At 43.4% G+C, this 19,436-nt stretch overlaps 1 protein-coding gene across 1 annotated transcript in view; it reads right to left on the reverse strand.

The window, feature by feature from the left end:
- LOC124606099 (heparan sulfate 2-O-sulfotransferase pipe) overlaps positions 1-19,436 on the reverse strand; it is a 275,172-nt gene that overhangs the window by 175,422 nt on the left and 80,314 nt on the right. Inside the window, exon 2 of the mRNA XM_047138065.1 lies at positions 15,055-15,197. Coding sequence (XP_046994021.1) covers positions 15,055-15,197 — 143 coding nt within the window. The remainder of the gene's footprint in view (positions 1-15,054; positions 15,198-19,436) is intronic.

The following is a 19,436-nucleotide window of genomic DNA, read 5'->3' on the forward strand; positions in this document are numbered from 1 at the left end:
CAGTGTTCCCAGGTTACGTTCCCAGGCGAGTCCAGGTATAGTCTGAACAGTGATTCTCACCGGGTTTCCATCTGGCGTGAACCAGGAACCACATACCAACCCCTTAATGTCCTTGAAAGGGACCTGTATGGAGGTCGTGGTTTGATGGTGTGGGGTGGGATTATGATTGGTGCCCTACCCCTGCATATCTTTGACAGAGGAACAGTAACAAGTCAGGTGTACCAAAAATGGTTCAAATGGCTCTGAGCACTATGGGACTTAACTTCTGATGTCATCAGTCTCCTAGTACTTAGAACAACTTAAACCTAACTAACCTAAGGACATCACAGACATCCATGCCAAAAGCGGATTCGAACCTGCGCCCGTAGCGGTCGCGCGGTTCCAGACTGTAGCGCCTAGAACCGCTCGTCCACCCCGCCCGGCTCAGGTGTATCGGGACGTCATTTTGCATCAGTATGTCCGCCTTTTCAAGCATGCAGTGGGTCCCACCTTCCTCCTGATGGATGATAACGCACGGCCCCACCGAGCTGCCATCGTGGAGGAGTACCTTGAAACAGAAGATATCAGACGAATGGAGTGGCCGGCCTGCCTGTTCTTCAGACCTAAACCCCATCGAGCACGTCTGGGATGCTCTCGGTCGACGTATCGCTGCACGTCTTCAAACCCCTACGACACTTCAGGAGATCCGACAGGCACTGGTGCAGGAATGGGAGGCTGTACCCGAGCAGCTGCTCGACCACCTGATCCAGGGTATGCCAACCTGTTGTGAGGACTGTGCACGTGTGCATGATGATCATATCAAATATTGATGTCGGGTTACATGCGCAGGAAACAGTTGAGTTTTGTAGCACACGTGTTTCGGGACGGTTTTCTCAACTTATCACCAATACTGTGGGCTTATAGATCTCTGTCGTGTGTGTTCCCTATGTGCCTATGCTATTAGCGTCAGTTTTGTGTAGTGGCACGTTGAGTGGCACCACATTTTGCAAGTATCCTTAATTTATGAGCATGACTGTATTTAATGGTGTAAGGAATGAACCGGCGGTCGGTATGAAGAAGTATGGAGTAGTTCAGATATTAAATTGAAGAACCTCCCGCGGGAGGTTCGAGTCCTCCCTCGGGCACGGGTGTGTGTGTGTTGTCCTTAGTGGAAGTTAGTGGAAGTCTAGGCACCGATGACCCTAGCAGTTTGGTCCCTTAAGAATTCACACACATTTGAACATTTGATTTCGTAAATTTATTACTCCGTGTCGGGTACAATTACTTACTAGTACTGTAACAAATTATTTCAAATAGCGAACAAGAAGCGCAAACACGGTGATACAGTGACGCGTCCTTACCGACTCACACGCCTTTCACAGAGATTGCGACTAGGTCGCGTTAGAGAGGCATGTGCCGTGACAGGCTTGGGTAAATGGAGAAGGGAGGTTACTTAACTGTCGAGGCCTTAGCGGACGCTGCGTCTTGCCGGGACCAGCGCTAGGGAAACGAGGGCACGTAGAAAACGGCAGGCTACGGATTCCACGTTGAGCTCGGGCTCATTACTATCCAGCCTCAGTGTCACGTTTAGGAATTCTGAGATTCGTTTGCAGTCGTTCACTGTCCAGTGGCGTCGCTGTTTGCGCCACAACAAGCGCCGCTTAGCACTGACCACAGAAATGCGTGGCTTGTGAGGAGCTCCTCGACCACTGTACACTCCAGAATTATACTATTTAGCAGTACCAGATTTCGCTCCCTCATTTCGTTGGATTTTATTGATTGTTCCCTAGAAATTAGTCTTACAACTTTTTCCATGAAATAAGGAACAGCGATTACATTTTTTTTAACTCCCTAGGAATAATCATTGTTCTAGCTGGCCTGGTGGCAGCACTTTGGACTCAGGACTGATTTCATCCGCTGATTTCAGACGACTTTTTACAACCACCCTCCGTTAAGTTCGAATGTCCCTGTCCGTCAGTATATGCGGTCTGGCTGGTCTTGATTTAGCTGTGGTTTCTTCGTGTTTTCACTTCAAAACCAAATCGTCGACTAGGACAGTGACAGGAGGTTTGAAATGTCCCTGATCGATTTGTTGCTCAGGTGAGATGAAATGAGTAGTCGACGTTCGAAATCACTGAGCTCTCCTGATCGACCCGTTCCATGATAGTCTTCCTCTGCTAACGGCACAATAGTCTCTGCCTTCTTTTATACTTGTGGGTCCGCCTCTCAAGACATCTAGCGGTCAATTCCGTATTACATATGGATGTCCGGATATTTTTGCTCAAATACTGTATACAATTTCGGACAGGAGTGTTGGGGACTTCTGCAATGGAAGTTGTACGTGCCACCTGTCATTAATAAACTTCTCTAAGTTGGAAAAGTAAGGGGAGTATTGGCAATACGGGAGCTGTGAAGGCGTGTGGTAATTCTTGCCCCGAAGCTCAGTTAGTAAGATTTTTGTCTGCGAAATCGAAGGTACCACGTTCGACCTTCGATCCGGCACGTAGTACTAATCTGTCAGGAAGTTAATAAAATATTCACTGCTGTGAAATATCACGATATAGAAGCAAATACATAGGCATCGCTCACCGGAGAAAAATGTAATCGCTGCTCCTTGTTTCATGGAAAATGTTGTAACACTAATTTCTAGTGAACGATCAATATAATCCAGCGAAATGAGGGAGCGAAATCTGGTACCGCTAAATAATACAATTCTGACGCAAAGCAGCAGAAGGACACTCGAACATGATGTCCACATGCAAGAGAGAACCACTGTATATCCTGCATCATTTTTAATTCCGTAAATGCAATTTTGTATTTGGCGGAGTAACTGGTGACCTCAGTCCCCGACATAGTAAATAGGAGTCCTACAAAGTCACTTACTCCTTTCCACCATCTAGGAAATTCAGCCTGATTGGAACTGCACGATTTCGAAGAGCACCACAGCGTTCGCGGCTACCAAGGTGGACAGCTGGAAAGACCACAACGAAATCAGGGCTCTGGAAGCGAAACGCAAGTGCGTACAATGTGCACTACCACAATCAGCAGAAAAATGAATGAAAAAGTGAAGGAAAGCAATTACATGATTTTAAAACACCGAGAAAAAATAAAATTTGGAGTATGTAGTCGTACGGGAAGTATTGCCTGCCGCACATCTGAAGATGGCTCGCGAAGTATAGAAGTAGACGTTGATCAGTATGTAACTGCGTCAGTCCACCACCCATGTAATATTTCTGTAATTCTTTTCATTTTTTGTACGGTTACAGCATTTCCGTTGTAGCCTGAAGTGAATCACTGAAATGTGAAAAAGGTTTAGCTGATGGATCCAACTATGAAGTTGAGGAAAAAACTTGTGTTTCCCTACAAAATAACACTAAACGCTGCTCGATATTTCCTTTCAATAAATTTGTATGAATTTTTAAAGGTGTAAAGTTCTTTTTGAAACACCCTGTACCTTCACTATTATGTAAATATAAGTTTCCTTTTTTCTCTTCAACTATTACTTAGTAATTACTATAATCACTATTATTATTATTGTTATTATTATTATTATTATTATATTACAAATAATACTATTGTTCGTTTTTTTATGCTGAGACATAACTTTGTAATCAATCAAAACATATAACAACTTCAAAAAATGTTAAAAAACTACCTATTGTACGAGTATGTAGGTAAAAGAGAATAGGTCTTTAGGAAGCAACAAATAAATAAATAAATGTTTGACATCCCGTCGACGACGGTATTATTAGAAAGGGAGCTCAAGCGCCTAATGGGGAAGAAAACTGACCGTGCCCTTTAAAGGAGCCATCCTGACATTTGCTTTAATCGATTTAGGAACATTGCGAGCCGGAAGTTGTGGCCGAGCGCTTCTAGGCGCTTCAGTCTGGAACCGCGCGACCGCTACGGTCGCAGGTTCGAATCCTGCTTCGGGCATGGATGTGTGTGATGTCCTTAGGTTAGTTGGGTTTAAGTAGTTCTACGTTCTAGGGGACTGATGACCTCAGATGTTGAGTCCGATAGTGCTCAGAGCCGTATTGTGTCAGTAAAGCTTGTAACAAATATTTTGGGAATTTAAGCTTCTGTCAATTTCAAGTAGAAGCAATGTCACACAGTTAAATTCTATCACCTACGCTTAAATAAATGATTTCACACGTATCTATACAACTGAATATTAATATATAGTATTCGCCCTATGATTACTGCTTTTCTTACTTTAGCAATCTAACTAAAATTAGTGCTCAGAGCCATTTGAACCATTTTGAAAATTGCAAAAAACAAATCTGGACGGACGGACGGGAAACTGTTCTGTTATCCTACCGAATACGAATCCAGTTTTTTATCACTGAGCCACCTTCATCGGTGAAATTTCAACAGATCCACTTTTCTTAGAAATGCGTTTTTTTTATGATAGCTAATGCGTACTAAAGGTAAAGCTGTTATGGATCCGAAGATTGATTCGAACACCACAGTGCCTTACTAGGCACGGTCCTCGCGGAGGTGATACGTCGTTGTCTTCCTCCGACATTTGAACTGATTACCCAGCTATTTATAGGAAGACCTACAGTTTAACGTGGATTCCAACCTACGGTGCGACTCTTTATTTTTGACAGTAATTTCCAGAGGTGAAAGAAATGCGAAGAGACAAATACAGATCCTAGGACTAACCGGGGATCGATTTCAAGATCTTTGAATGTATAGTCAGTCTGTAATAATTAAGATGATCACTGTTATAGTAACAGATTCGTTGTTCTTACAGTGATAACATTAGCAATATGTTCCTAGTAGCGTTTTCTGACCGCAAACAATCACAAAACACCCTCAAGGTCATGCAAAGATCAGTCGTGTTGTTCCTGCTGTCCGTAAGATCTTTCCGACAAGAACGAGACGGCAAAACAGAGATATGTATATATTTATCTCTCGAATAAATCATGCTTCACGGAGAAACGTGACTCGCTTCATCTCGGTAACTGCTGTTCGCTACCGGTGCCGATACACCAGAGCTCAGTAAGCTGTCTCTATTCTGCAGTCACTCTCGGGAAGTATGCTTCCTCGCAGGAATTTCGTGTAGAAACGAGTTGATGAAAATACAGTTTTGTAGAACGTGTAAAAGTCCAACTAGGCCTAATACCCGCTTCAGTAGTTTGATTTTTGGAGCACTCTCGTGCTACAGAAGGTGTCAAAACTAGATAGTTATGAGTCTATCGACGAGAAACAACAAATGTGAGTCTCCTAAGGAAATTTGGGAGAAGCCTAGCAGAGATTGATACTTTAGTTCACAGTACCAGAAGTAAATAATTGTGAGTCATCATCAGTTTTTCGTATATATATATATGTCATGTTCGTATCGAAAGGTGTCTTCTTAGATAAGGTTTCTTATCCTCTTTCTTCGTTAGGTTTGAAGGACCATGTGTTACCTAGAAAATAGAATTGAGTTGGCCCATTGTTCTGTCAACACGCCAATAACCGATGGACATTCACGCTCTAAGGAACATTTATGGAATGAGGAATTCTGCAATAGCATCAAAGGTTGCTGTTTGTCTTTTTTAAACTACAGCTAGCAGACCAGCTTTGCGTTTCCTTTTTATGTTATATGTTAGGTAAGGGAAAGCGGCATTTATTCGTTTGTGCTGGAAACAAAAATACATGAGATTTTCTGTAGCTAGTTTGCTAACAATACTATTGCAGTGCTGTGTACTAGGGGCTAAGGAGGAGAATTTGTTGGTATTTTAGATCGTCTGCTAAATCTTCCTGTTATTTCGGGCTTCATAGTAGCCTCTGAAGGATATACCTTTGACAGTTGATGTTAATGTTTAGAATACAGGAGAAGTGTTACATTCTAGACAATGTCTGTATCTGCGAGGAAAATGAGAAAATTCATTATTTCAAATTCCTACTCTACGAAAATATTTGTACAAACTGGGTATCCAGTAGGGATAATTTCGTCCCTAGCAAGAATTGTGTAATAAGTAGGTAAACCATAAATAAATAAGTACGTAAAATCAGAAACCAGAAGTTAACAAGTAATCACGGGAAAATTTCAATAATTATCGCTGCATGTCTTCGGAAAGTGTATGAAAATGAAATTACTTTGCTCCAGAGAGCGAATATTAAGGATTTTCTACGCATTTGTAACATGATGAACATACATAAGTAATGGTAAAGCAGTGTAGGGAGGAGAACAAGCGTTTGTGGGTGTGAATTGCAATGAAACAAGGCTAGATTCTGCATATGTGGTGACTAATGAAAATTCATGTCGGACTAGGACGAGGACGAGGATCTCCAACTTTTGGGGAGCAATCACTTTAATAAGTGAGATATCTGAACACTTCTCCAGGTCAGATTAATACTTTCTTTGTCAGTGACGTTCTCGCGGAAGTGTTTTCAAATCACAGGTGGCAACATCATTGACAATGAAATTTTGTGTCAGACCTTGAGGGGTGAGCATATAGCTTAATGCTTAATGTGATTACTCGTGAAAAGTTGGAAATACAGATTCGAGTCTCGGTCATGCATAAAACTTCCTTAGTTGAGACATTTTTCTTACACCGCGCCTGGTGCTCTCTAATATCATTCATGTCATTACATCGTCACTGATTTCATTCCCATCGACCCATCGATCCATTCATTTTATTTCAGTGAATGTAATTCAGCAGAGAGATTTTGCAGTTCATTTGGTAGCATAGGATTGTAGTAAATAAAGGGCTTTAAAGGAAGCTCAGTTTCCCCTACATGTCGATCAAAAACATTAGCGGATGCTAATCTAAGTTAAGCTCGAGAGTGCACAGAAATTTTCAGTGAACTGCAAGTGAGCCGTTACGTATTATGGAAAGACATGTCCAGGACGAACCGTAAAATATATTGCTTCCTTCCCCATACATCTCACATTGTAACCAATGCAGCACCATTATGGATGTTCGGGCTTACCCTGAGGATTACCAGCAGCCTTACTTTCCACGCGCCATCTGCAATTAGAATAAAAATGAGAGAAACGGTGCATTTACAGCGGCATGGTGGCTTTAGAGGAAAAACGTAAATGTAGGATGAACAGAAGCTTCACTTGCGTTTTATGCGGACGTAACACCGGAAAAATGAAATGATTCAGTACTATTTGGTTTCATCGAAGATTCTAATTAGTGCCGAGCGATGTGGTGCAATACTGGAAAAATACGCATTCGTATTCAGAAGGCGTCGACTTATGATTCACATTTAGCGAGCCTGATTAAGGTTACCCGCGGTTTTACTGAAGCGTGTGGATTGGTTCCTTCAAGTGACTGCCAACTCTCCCCTCCCCCTCAAACTCTCTCTCTCTCTCTCTCTCTCACACACACACACACACACACACACACACACACACACACACACACACACACATTCTGTTCAGTGCAAGCTAGTCTTCCGTTTTCAGCGATCTCGATACAGACGGAATGATATATTCTATCATTACTTTCTCGGGCTGACGCATTGTGTAGATATCTATGAAGTAATGGTACTTGCTCAAGCTCTGTGACGAAGCTTCTATGCCCAAACAAACTGAGCTGGGGAAGAAAGTAGTGTTCATCTGTCCTTGACAGGAAGGGCCCTTCCGTCAATCGAACTGTAGCGTTTTCACCTATCACACGGAGGGTAGTGTATGTCACGGTCGTGTACTGCGCTACGCATCCTGGCCAGAAGAGTGGTATCGAGGTCATACGCGACGGGTGCTCTCGCTGGACCTGGAGAAATGTGGCTGCACCATCCCTGTAGGCTGACCGGATCCCGAGCGAAAGTCAGAGATCGCCCGCCGAGCCAGTCGGGCGAAAGCGCAGCAGCGTGCACCACTCTGCTTACAGCCACCTGATCTGTCCTTTACGAGCGCCGATTTCTCACCCAGATAAAGCAAGGACTCTTTGCCGGGAGGAGCCGGCACGAAATTCAGTACAGCACTCAGAGTTTAAACTTCTGTGCTTTCTCGAAGCCACTGTATCCTTTTTAACAGAGTTGTGACAAGGTCTCTAGTCCTTTCGCTTTCACAGGAATGTCCAACATGTCTCCCTGGTACCTAGAGAGTCGGGGAGAAAACTGTAATTCGTATAAACCTGCTTTTGCCAGACTTCTGTGGTACATTGAATGTATTCCCAGTTGCGAATATGGAAACCATCAGCAGTATAATGGAATGCCGACAGTAAAAATTTGTGCCAGACCTGGTCTTGAACCTGGATTTTCCACTTATCGAGAGCGGCTACCCGACCATGACTCACGAGCAGACCCAAACTTCCATTTGCTGTCAACCATCTGTCTACAACCTGTACTCTTACATCCATTAGGTGTATTCCCTTACAGGGGAGACATTTTACTTGAAAGTCGTTTGTCCGGTGTCGGCGGATAAATCAGATATTGCCGCGCCTGTGTTATTCAAAAATACGATAGGAAGTTCCTTCGGACATTCATGCATATCCTAAGGAACTTTGCATCGTATTACTGAATAACACAGGCAGGGCAGTATCGTATCGTAGGGTTTCATTGGTTGTGTTAACCCATTGATATCGTCCGGTAGTTTCGAATTACTTCTACCTTACATATGAACTGCTGATCATTGCCAGCATCATCCATAAGACACCCAGTGCTTGGTACAGAGCCACCCTGATATTTTCCGTGTGTTATAGTCTTCAGCTATATGCATCGATGTTTTCCTGTATTTTTCTGATGTCTTCTTCCTACCTTTTATTATATAAGTATATTCGAATCGTCTTTTCTCACGTCTCCGATTCTACAAAAGAACTTTCTTTAAATTCTCCGTCCACTACCAGTCATTTGTTACATAATCTGTCCGCTTACATTTCATTTTCAATATAACCATAAAAATGCCATCTACTCCGGCTTCTTCCTTGATCAGTCTGTTTTTCTTTTGTGTTCCCCAGCAATTCACAAATGCAGTTCGCTTTTGCTCAATGAACAACCATCAGTTTTTGAATGGTTGTCGCATTAAAATTTCATGTCTTACTGCCATAAATCATAACTCGAAATACGCACTGATTGTGAACTTCCCTTTTCAGTCACATCGGAAATGTGGCTCTGATAAACCTATTTGTTTTATCAAAAGTATTGTCTGTTTGTTTTCTTATGTGTATTACTTTTGCTATCCAAACACTCGTCGTACTTAACCACCTTAAATACAAATACTTATCAACCGATCCTCTGACTACACTGAGTGGCAATAAGTGATAAGGCACAGGACGTGATGTTACGAGGGCTATTTTTTTCAATCTCCGAAATTAAAACTACAATGATAACCAGGTGAAGCTTTGCGCAGTTGTGTTGCGCAGTGTCTCTGGTATGCCTTTCTATAGCGTCACGTCGCACTTTTCAGTTCTGAGCGCCACTGAGCCCGTAAAGATGGCTATAAAGTAGTCTCCCGCCAAATGGGAGTTCTGTTGACAGATTCCGCCTGATTCGATGCAACCTACAATAAGTATATATCATCAGTTTCCTTCGTGACAGTGCTCGCCCGCACACTGCAGGGGCAACGAAGATGCTTCTTTTGCTTTTTCGATGGGAAGTATTTGCTCACCCACCATACAGTCCGGATTTGGCTCCCTCTGATTTTCATATTTTCACTCACATAAACAGCTAGCTACGAGGACAGCATTTTGGCACAGACAACAAGCTCCACACCATCTTAAGCAACTGTCGGAAAAAACAGGTGGTAGCCTTCAATGACGAGTGAATTGGAAGACTGGTAACATGCTACTAAATCTTATGTAGGGAAGTAGCTGGAAGGCGTAGCTAACTGTTGCAAATAAAACATTTTCACTGTGCTTTCCATTTCGTGACAGATCGGATATTTTTTTTTAATCTCCTGTACTTGTGAGCCTCTTCTTCGAGAACTTTCAGAAGTGCACTCTAATGGTGATACATGGACTCAACCAGATTTTGGAATCTTTCTGGAGAGATTCTGATCCAAACAACTTGCAGTGCCACCCAAAATGGTTTTTATCTAGTTGGTGCTGAGTTCATCCAGCGTGAAATGTTCAACTGGCGTAATAATTGGTGATCTGAGTGGCCAAGCCGTGGTAGTGAATTCACTGGAGTGTTCCTCAAGTCACCTGTGTGCAAGCAAAGAGCGGAGACATGTTACATTGTCATGTTCAAACATGCCATGTCCAACACGGCACTCTAATGACTATAATGGATGCACGCTGTCTGGAAGGATGTCCACACAATGTGCTCTGTCATTCGTCCCTGCAACCGGACAATGAGGTTTGACTGCGACCATTTGAACAAAACCCAGAACATAACTGAACCATCTCCTGCCTGGACTCAACGATGTAAACATGCAGGATGCGTAGCATAACGCGACACTTTCAAGCACACATTAGCTCGGTAAAAATGAAACATGAATTCAAAGGACCTTGCTGCAAGCCGTCATTGTTCCATGGCTCAGTGATGATATTCACGGCTTGTGTCAGAAATTAAGCTCTTTGTTGGGACCTCAGCAAAGGGACGCAAGTCAAAGATTCACGCACTGCCCTACTGACGTCCAAACGCGTTTCAGTTAGTATCCCTCTACCTATAGTCGTATGCTTTGCTTTACATCCATGATACAGTAGTCTCTGTTGCTTTAAGAGTTTCTTTACAGTGACTGTATACCATAAACGGTCCATTCCAACATGAACTGTTCTACTAAGTACATATCTGTCCAGTGCATGGTCAACTATTTTTTTAATTTTAGCCATAGTTCTTCTACATGCTCCTCTCTGGATCTAAATATTTTGAGTTTCTTCTTGAGGTGAGACATTTCTGCCTCTTCACTTAGTTTGCTGAACATATAAATCCTTCTACTTGTTGTAATTGCCCGCTGTACTTTGGTAACCATTTTTGCTCCACCTGTCTCTTGGGCACTGGCGTCAGTTTCAATGAGAACATCCTCAAAGAGGTCGAGGCTGTCTGTTGCTAATAATCCAGCACATTTCCACAATGAGTGGACTTCTGTTCTAGGTAGTCTCAGACAAAGCATTAATTTAATAATGTTGCGCAGGGTGCCTTGTCACGCCCACCAATTTCATGGCTATTACTATCCCAGTTGATTGTTGGATGATTAAAGTCTCCTCCGATAATTACAATATGACTGTAATTACGAACTAGCCTACTGAGATTTTCTCTGCAGCTTTGGGTCACATTAGGAGGTGAGTCGGCAGAAGGACCCAGTTATAATTTTATGCCCACATCCGATACCGAGTCTTGCCCAAACAATCTCTCATGCAGCTTTAGTTTCAGTCTTGGCGGGTTTTAGTCTACTGCGATAAATACGCCAACTACATATGTCATTAGCCTATCGTTTCAAAATACACGTACTCCTTCCACAAAAATCTCACTGCTGTCAGTTTCAGGTTTTAACCAGCTCTCTGTACCAAGTGCTAGGTGAGCATACGCAGGGGGGGGGGGGGGGGGTTGTATTGTGACAGGTGCAATATTTTACAGAATCAAACAAATAACTTTAAACTAAGCTTGCTCTTCCTTTTTAATATGGGTCTGTTGTGCTGTAAGTATTACCAGTAGAATTTTGAACTGAATCGAGTAACAGCCAAGACGAGAGTGCATTACAACAGAAAATCTTGATATGAAATTCAATGTTAGTCTGCAGTGTTTTCTAGGTTATGGTAACTAAAAAATTAGATAAATGCTGACGATATACCCTCATGTTAAAGGGGAAAATTGATGTGACGCAATGTTGTTTACTTAAAGTAACTGTACATAACAAACGCCGATTTATTACGAAATAAATTATGCACAACACTCGTAACTTACGAAAATTCTCGAAAATATACGTTCGCGAGCGTCCGAAAATTCTCATAAATACGCCTTTTTTCACATAAATATAGAATGAAATTAGGGAGCGATTGTTTTTCAAGGAGGATACTGTAGCTAAAAGTTTCTAAAAAGGCGTAAATTAAATTTACAGCTGACGATCTAGTACGATCTTGTTCGCAGCACTCACAAATATTCGAAAATACACAATATATCATGAATCTGAAAAGTACTGATACGATCAATTGAAGATTATGCTAAAGCTGCACGAACAGTAAACTCTTAGAATGTAGAATTTCGAATCAGTTAACTCGCAATGTGTTGCCGTGCTCTCTGCACATCTGACTGTAATGCACTGCTCAGGTTTCGTGTCTATACCCGCGCCGTACGAACATCTGAAAATGGGACAGCCATTCCCGTGACTTTCGGCCATGATTTTCAGGCCTTCTCCGGAACTTTCGCTGTTAAATTTATGGCAATGGCATACGGAAGTAGACAGTTCAAATTCCAATTGGCTAGTTTAAGTACTCCACATCCTTACATAAAGACACGGTCGCTTCCCTTTCCCTCGTTGTACATTCAGAGCTACCTCTCCGTCCGTAATGACCTCTATATTAATCTCCATACTCCTTCCTTTCTTTCTACTCTAAAAGACATTCTTTTCCCTTCTCTCTTACTAAGTTCCTCCGTCACCGAATGATACGTTTTCATGTTATCATCTTACAGCTAATTTGTTGCAATTTTCTAAAAATGGCTCTGAGCACTATGGAACTTAACATCTGAGGTCATCAGTCCCCTAGAACTTAGAACTACGTAAACCTAACTAACCTAAGGACATCACACATATCCATGCCCGAGGCAGGATTCGAACCTGCGACCGTAGAAGTCGCGCGGTTCCGGACTAAAGCGCCTGGAACCGCTCGGTCATGCAATTTCCTAGTTCTGCTGTCGCCAAAATTAAGTTTTGAAAATTCTTTGTCATTTTTAGTACTTTCAGCTATAAATTTCAATCAGATATCAATGGGGATGAAGTCAATGACGTTATGAGATGAAATTATATCTGCAAAAACCGTCTACAGATATTGAAGCTACAGTATAATGAATACGTTGTGACAATTAAAAATTCACGCAATAGAGGGACTCAAAGCAGGGTTATCTTCTTCCCGTGAGGAGTCACGTTAATTATTAGGTCTTCCGAACACATTTCCAGGTCTGATTCAAACTTACACTGGCCCTGAGGTCTTGTGTTTATAGTATTGAAAGATCTAAGTCAAAACAAGACCCCTGGGGTAGGCAACTTTCCTTCAGAATCACGGAGATCCTTTGGAGAATATACCACGATAAAAATATTCGACTTGATGTCCAAGATATGTAAGACCGGGCAAATACCCTCAGCCTTCAAAAGAAGGCAGCTGCTGACAAATATGAATATTACCGAGTTATTACCTAATAAGTCGTGGATGCAAAACACTTGACACGAGATCTGTATAGAAGAATGGAGAAACTGGTTGATGCCGACCTTGGGGAAGACCATTTTGGGTTCCGGAGAAATTCAGGAACACTTGAGGCTATACTGACATTTCAACTATCTTAGATAGGCTTCAGTTTCTGCAGAAAGCAGACTGCAGCTATAAGAGTCGAAAGACATGAAATGGAAGCAGTGGTTGACAGTGGAACGAGGCATGGTTGTAGCCTATCCCCCGTGCTATTCGTGCGTTAAGCAAGAACTAATGGGAACTAAAATATGAATTCAGATATAATAAATAACGGGGTGTCTACAGGAAGGACACACATTGAAGCGCGAAAGAAACTGGTATAGGCATGCGTATTCAAATACAGAGATATGGAAACAGCCAAAATATGGCGCTGCGGTCGTTAAAGCCTGTGTAAAACAGTAAGTATATATCAGGAATCCGGGAAAACATCAAATCTCCGACCTCGCTGTGGCCGGAAGAAGATCCTACAAGAACGGGACCTACTACGACTGAAGTGAATAGTTCAAAGCTACAGAAGTGCAACCCTTCCGCAAACTGCTGCAGATATCCGTACTGGGCCATCAACAAGTGTCAGTGTGCGATCTATTCAACGAAACATCATCAATATGGGCTTTCAGAGCCGAAGGCCCACTCGTTTACCATTGATGACTACGTGACACAAAGCTTTAGCCTCGCCTGGGCCCGTCAACATTTGACTGTTGGTGACAGGAAGCTTGTTGCCTGGCCGGACGAGTCTCGTTTCAAATTGTATCGATCAGATGAACGTGTACGGGTATGAATATAACCTCATGAATCCATGGACCCTGGATGTTCAAGCTGATGGAGGTTCGGTAATGATGTGTGGCGTGTGCAGTTGGAGTGATATGGGACACCTGATACATTTAGATACGACTCTGACGAGTGACACGTACGTAAGCATCATGTCTGATCACCTGCATCCATTCATATCCATTGTGCATTCCGTCGGACTTGGCAATTCCAGCATTACAATGGTACACACCACACGTCCGGAATTGCTACAAAGTTTCTCCAGGAATGCACTTCTCAAATGGTTCAAATGGCTCTGAGCACTATGGGACTTAACTTCTGAGGTCATCAGTCCCCTAGAACTTAGAAATACTTAAACCTAACTAACCTAAGAACATCACACACATACATGCCCGAGGCAGGATTCGAACCTACGACCGTAGCGGTTGCGCGGTTCCAGACTGTAGCACCTAGAACCGCTCGGCCACTCCAGCCGGCTGCACTTCTCAGTTTAAACACTTCCTCTGGCCACCAAACTCCCCAGACATGTACATTACTGAGCATATCTGAGATGCCTTGCAACGTGCTGATCAGAAGAAATCTCCACCCCCTCGTACTCTTAGGATTTATGGACATCCCTGTAGGATTCATGGTGTCAGTTCCCTCCAGCACTACTTCAGACATTAGTCGAGTCCATGCCACGTCACGTTGCTGCACTACTGCGTGCTCGTGCGGTCTTACACGATATTAGGCATGTGTACCAGTTTTTTGGCTCTTCAGTGTATTAAGCATGCCACAGCCGTTGATAGGCATTCTGACACTGCGCCAATGCGGGACGAAGGCGCAAGAAAATGAGGATTATGTAATCATTATCACAGTATTACGAAATACTGATAATGGTAACAATATTTTAAAAATAACTTAGTTTCGTCATCGAAACAGAATCCAACCTTTTATCTTTACGTCTCAGAAAATTTAATTTTACTCCTTAGTGTTACCCCCAGATTGTGAAGCAATGGCCAGGAGACTAGGCGGCATGACTTACCGGAGAGATGGTTGTCTCCGCCACTGGCCGGCGCGGTCTGCAGGCGTCCCTCCATGGCGCGCAGGCGCGTGTGCAGGTCCCGGGTGTGCATGAACAGGAACAGCGTGCTCGACACCGCCATCAGGGCCACCAGCTCGATCGTCCTGCAACACACACCGTCCACGTCAGGGCGCGCTCACTCTACAGCAGGCAGAGCAGCGCTGCCACGTCTGCATCTACACATGTACTCTGCAAACCACTGCGAAGTGCTTGACAGGGAGTACTTCTCATTGTAACAGTTTATAGAGATGCTTCCCGTTCCATTCACGGGATGAATAACTGTTTAAATACTATTAGGCGCTCTGTAATTAATCTAATATTGTCCTCACGATCTCTAAGGAAGGGATAAGCAGGGGGAGGGGGGTTTGTAGCATATTCCTCTAGTTATCATTTAATACCGTTTCTTGAAACTTTGTAAGTCCTTCGAGACAGTTTTCGTGTATCTTACGCTGTCTGCCAGTTCAGGTTCTCCAGCATCTCTTGTGACATTCTCCCACTGGTCAAACAAACATGTAACCATCCGTGCTACCCTTCATTTCATACGTTCAATATATCCTGTTAGTCCTATTTGGTACAGCAAAAAAATGGTGGTTCAAATGGCTCTGAGCACTATGGGACTTAACATCTGAGGTCATCAGTCCCCTAGAACTTAAGAACTACTTAAACCTAACTAACCTAAGGACATCACACACATCCATGCCAGAGGCAGGATTCGAACCTGCGACCGTAGCGGTAGCGCGGTTTCAGACTGTAGCGCCTAGAACCACTCGGCCACTCCGGCCGGCTTTGGTACAGCAATACTGACCAATATTCTAGCGTGGGTCGGACGACTGATTTGTAAGCAACCTCCTGTGTCACGTGATAGCATTTCCCTAGTATTCTGCCAATAATCTGCTATCAGTTTTACCTATGAATGAGCGTATGTGATCGTTCCATTTCATGTCCCTGCAAAGTTTTACACCCAGGCATTGTATGAATTGACCGATTCCAGTCATGACTCACTTATACTGCGGTCATAAGAAACTACGTTTTTTTTTCGTTTTGTGAAGTGCACTGTTTTACGTGTTTGAACATGTAAAGCAAGTTTCTAGTCTTTGCGTCACTGATATCTAGTCAAGATGGATATCAAAGATATTAGACGGCCCTTCTTCTACACCGGTGTGACGCACCCTTTCTTCTAACCGCTGGAAACAGTGTTTATTTGAAGCATCTTCAATATTATAGGGTTAGAGGAGGGGCTAACTCCGCCTTAGATTTGGTATAAAATCTGACAGTGTTCCACTGGGCCCTGGTGCTCGGCCAGTCTCGAAATATTACGAATATCTCAGGAAACAGGATGCAAAGTGATTAAAAACTATTAGACAATTTCACAAGGCTATATTGTTGCCAGTGCAATTGAGGAAATAAAATGTTTCAAGAGTGGGATTAAAATTCAGGGTCAAAGGATGTTAGTGATAATACTCGGTGATGACATGGCAACCTTTAATGAAAATGGGGAAGAAATAAGAGATCTGTTGAGTGGAAAGGACGCTGTAATGATCACCGAATTGAGAGTAACCTAGGATAAAAATAATTAGAAGTACCAGAAATGACATCAGTGATAACCTTAATATCAAAATTGGAGATCACTTAATTCCCGGAGTAAAGGAAATTTGCTGCCTTGGAAGCAAAATAAGGCACGATAGACGATGCAAAGAGGATATAGGAAGCAGGCAAACACGGGCGGATGGAGCATTTCTCGCTAAAATAAATCTGCCAGTATCAAATCAGGGCCTTGAGCAAGAAATTTCTGAATGTGTTTTCCCGTAATGCAGCATTTGATGGAAACGAATCATGGATTGTGGAAGGATAGGAGCCGGCCTGGGTGACCGAGCGGTTCTAGGCGCCACAGTCTGGAACCGCGCGACCGCTACGGTCGCAGGTTCAAATCCTGCAGAGGGCATGGATGTGTGTGATGTCCTGATGTTCGTTAGGTTTAAGTAGTTCTAACGTCTAGGGGACTGAAGACCTCAGAAGTTAAGTCCCATAGTGCTCAGAGCCATTTGAACCATTTGAAGGATAGGAAAAGAAGACAATCGAAGCATCTGAGATGTTATGTTATGGAAGGATGCTAATAATTCAGTGAACTGATAAAATAAGGAAACAAGAGGTTCTCTGCAGATCCGGCAAGGAAGGGAATATCTGAAACCACTAGCTAGAAGAACGGACAGGATGTTAGGGCATATGTCAAGAGATGAGGCCACGTATAAATAAAAATACAGCCGAGAAAATGTGTGGAAAGCAGAGTGGGGGATCAGATACATTAGCAAAATCATATAGTTTAGAAACGATATGATTATCATTCAGTCATTAGTTGTCCCATTTGATCTCTATGAGAGCTTGGGATTTCTAGGTTCACAATACACTGACATTGTGCCTAGCGTTCTTTCTCCACTGGCTGAAACAAAGTAAACCCTCCTCCTGTACACTGATGAGCCATAACATTTATGGCCACCTGCTTAGTAGTTTGTTTGTCCGTCTCTGGAACGAAATAATCACTGATTCCGCGTATCAGGTATCCGACAGCTTGTTGATAGGTTTGTGGAGATATATGGCATTAGATGTCTACGTGCAGGTCATGTAATTCGTGTAAATAATGGGCCGCTGAGTTGCGTACGCCGTGATGGCTCCCGATAGCGACCCAGATGGGTTCCATAGGATTTACATCAGGCAAATTTGGTCGCGGAATCATCAACGTGAGTTCACTGTAATGCTCTTCAAACCACTGTAGCAAGCTTCTGGCCCCGAGACATCGACAATAGTGCTGCTGAAAGATGACATCAATGTCTGGGAAAACATCAAGCATGAAGGGATGCAGGTGGTTCGCAGCGGTCAGCGTTTCTTCAAGTACTACCACAGATCCCATTCATGGGCAGGAGAATGTCTCCCATAACATAATACTGCTCCCAACAGCCTGTATCCGTGGCGCGCTGCGAGTTTCGAGCCCCCGTTCAACTCGATGACGACGTTTGTGGAGACGATCATCGGCTCAGTGTCCCAGTGTAGCAAAAATGTGAGTTCCTCCCCCCCCCCCCCCCCCCAAGAGCAGACATGATTTCATTGATCGATTGTCCGCCCCGATAGCTGAATAGTCAGCGTGACGGACTGCCGTCCTAAGGGGCCCGGGTTCGATTCCCGACTGGGTCGGGGATTTTCTCCGCTCAGGGACTGGGTGTTGTGTTGTCTTCATCATCATTTCATCTCTATCCGGCGCCCGGGTCGCCCAATGTGGCGTCGAATGTAGTAAGACCTGCACCAAGGCGGCCGGACCTGCCCCGTAAGGGGCCTCCCGGCCACTGACGCCAAACGCTCATTTCCATTTCCATTGATCGACTGTCGAATTCCGATGCTCCCGTGCACACTGTAATCGTAACTGATGTCGTTGTTTAGTAAAATTGTGAACAGGAGTACTCCGAAAGACTTGTGCTCTTTCGGCAGAGAAGCCACAGATCACCATCTGCCCTACTTTACAGAGCAGACAAGCCTTCGAACCCCACGTTCTCTGAAGAGTCGTGGACCTCTAACTATTTAGCGTCTAGTGGTAGTTTTACTGTCCTACTTCTTTCTGTAGTTGCTCACGACAGTTGCACGTGAACATTCGACCTGCTTTGCTGTCTTTGAGATACTCGTTCACAGGCTCTGCGTAATAACAAACTGTCCTTTGTCAAAGTCGCTTATCTCAATGGATTTCTCCATTTGCAGCCCATATCTTGGCTAGGGTAATCACCTGCCCGTGTTTGCTCCACTTACATACTTCTGTTGCCGTGTCACGTGGCCGCAATGCCACCAGGTGGCATCCAACATCGGGGTGGGCAGTGGTCATAATGTTTTGGCTTATCATTATATAGTAATGACCATAACACCCTTATGTAATGCCTTCTTCTTTATGGGGTATTAGGTTTCAGTTCATGTTTTACAGACTGTATGCTTCCGAACAACCTTCATCACTGCTAATGATTTTCTTTCGCTGAATGGCTCTTTTTATTGATAACAAATGAATGTTTTGTTGCGAAATCATTCATTCCACTTTCTGACTGAAGTGGCTAGAGGCAAACTGAGTCGAAACTACAGTCTAAATGCTCGTCGAACCGTAACAGCACTATCTCATCGTGCGCGTTAAGGCGTTCGTCACTTACCATCGGTCGATATCGTCATCGACCACGAATAATTTTACCATCATGCACCTTTCCCGATGATGTACACATTCAAAGATCTATGTCAGTACTGCTGCTTAATAGGTGGTATATGAAATCCCTCCCGCAAATTATACTGTTCTGAATGTTTCATTGGCGTATTGTTACGCA

Source organism: Schistocerca americana, chromosome 3 (genome assembly GCF_021461395.2).
Source record: "Schistocerca americana isolate TAMUIC-IGC-003095 chromosome 3, iqSchAmer2.1, whole genome shotgun sequence".
Lineage (NCBI taxonomy): Eukaryota > Metazoa > Arthropoda > Insecta > Orthoptera > Acrididae > Schistocerca > Schistocerca americana.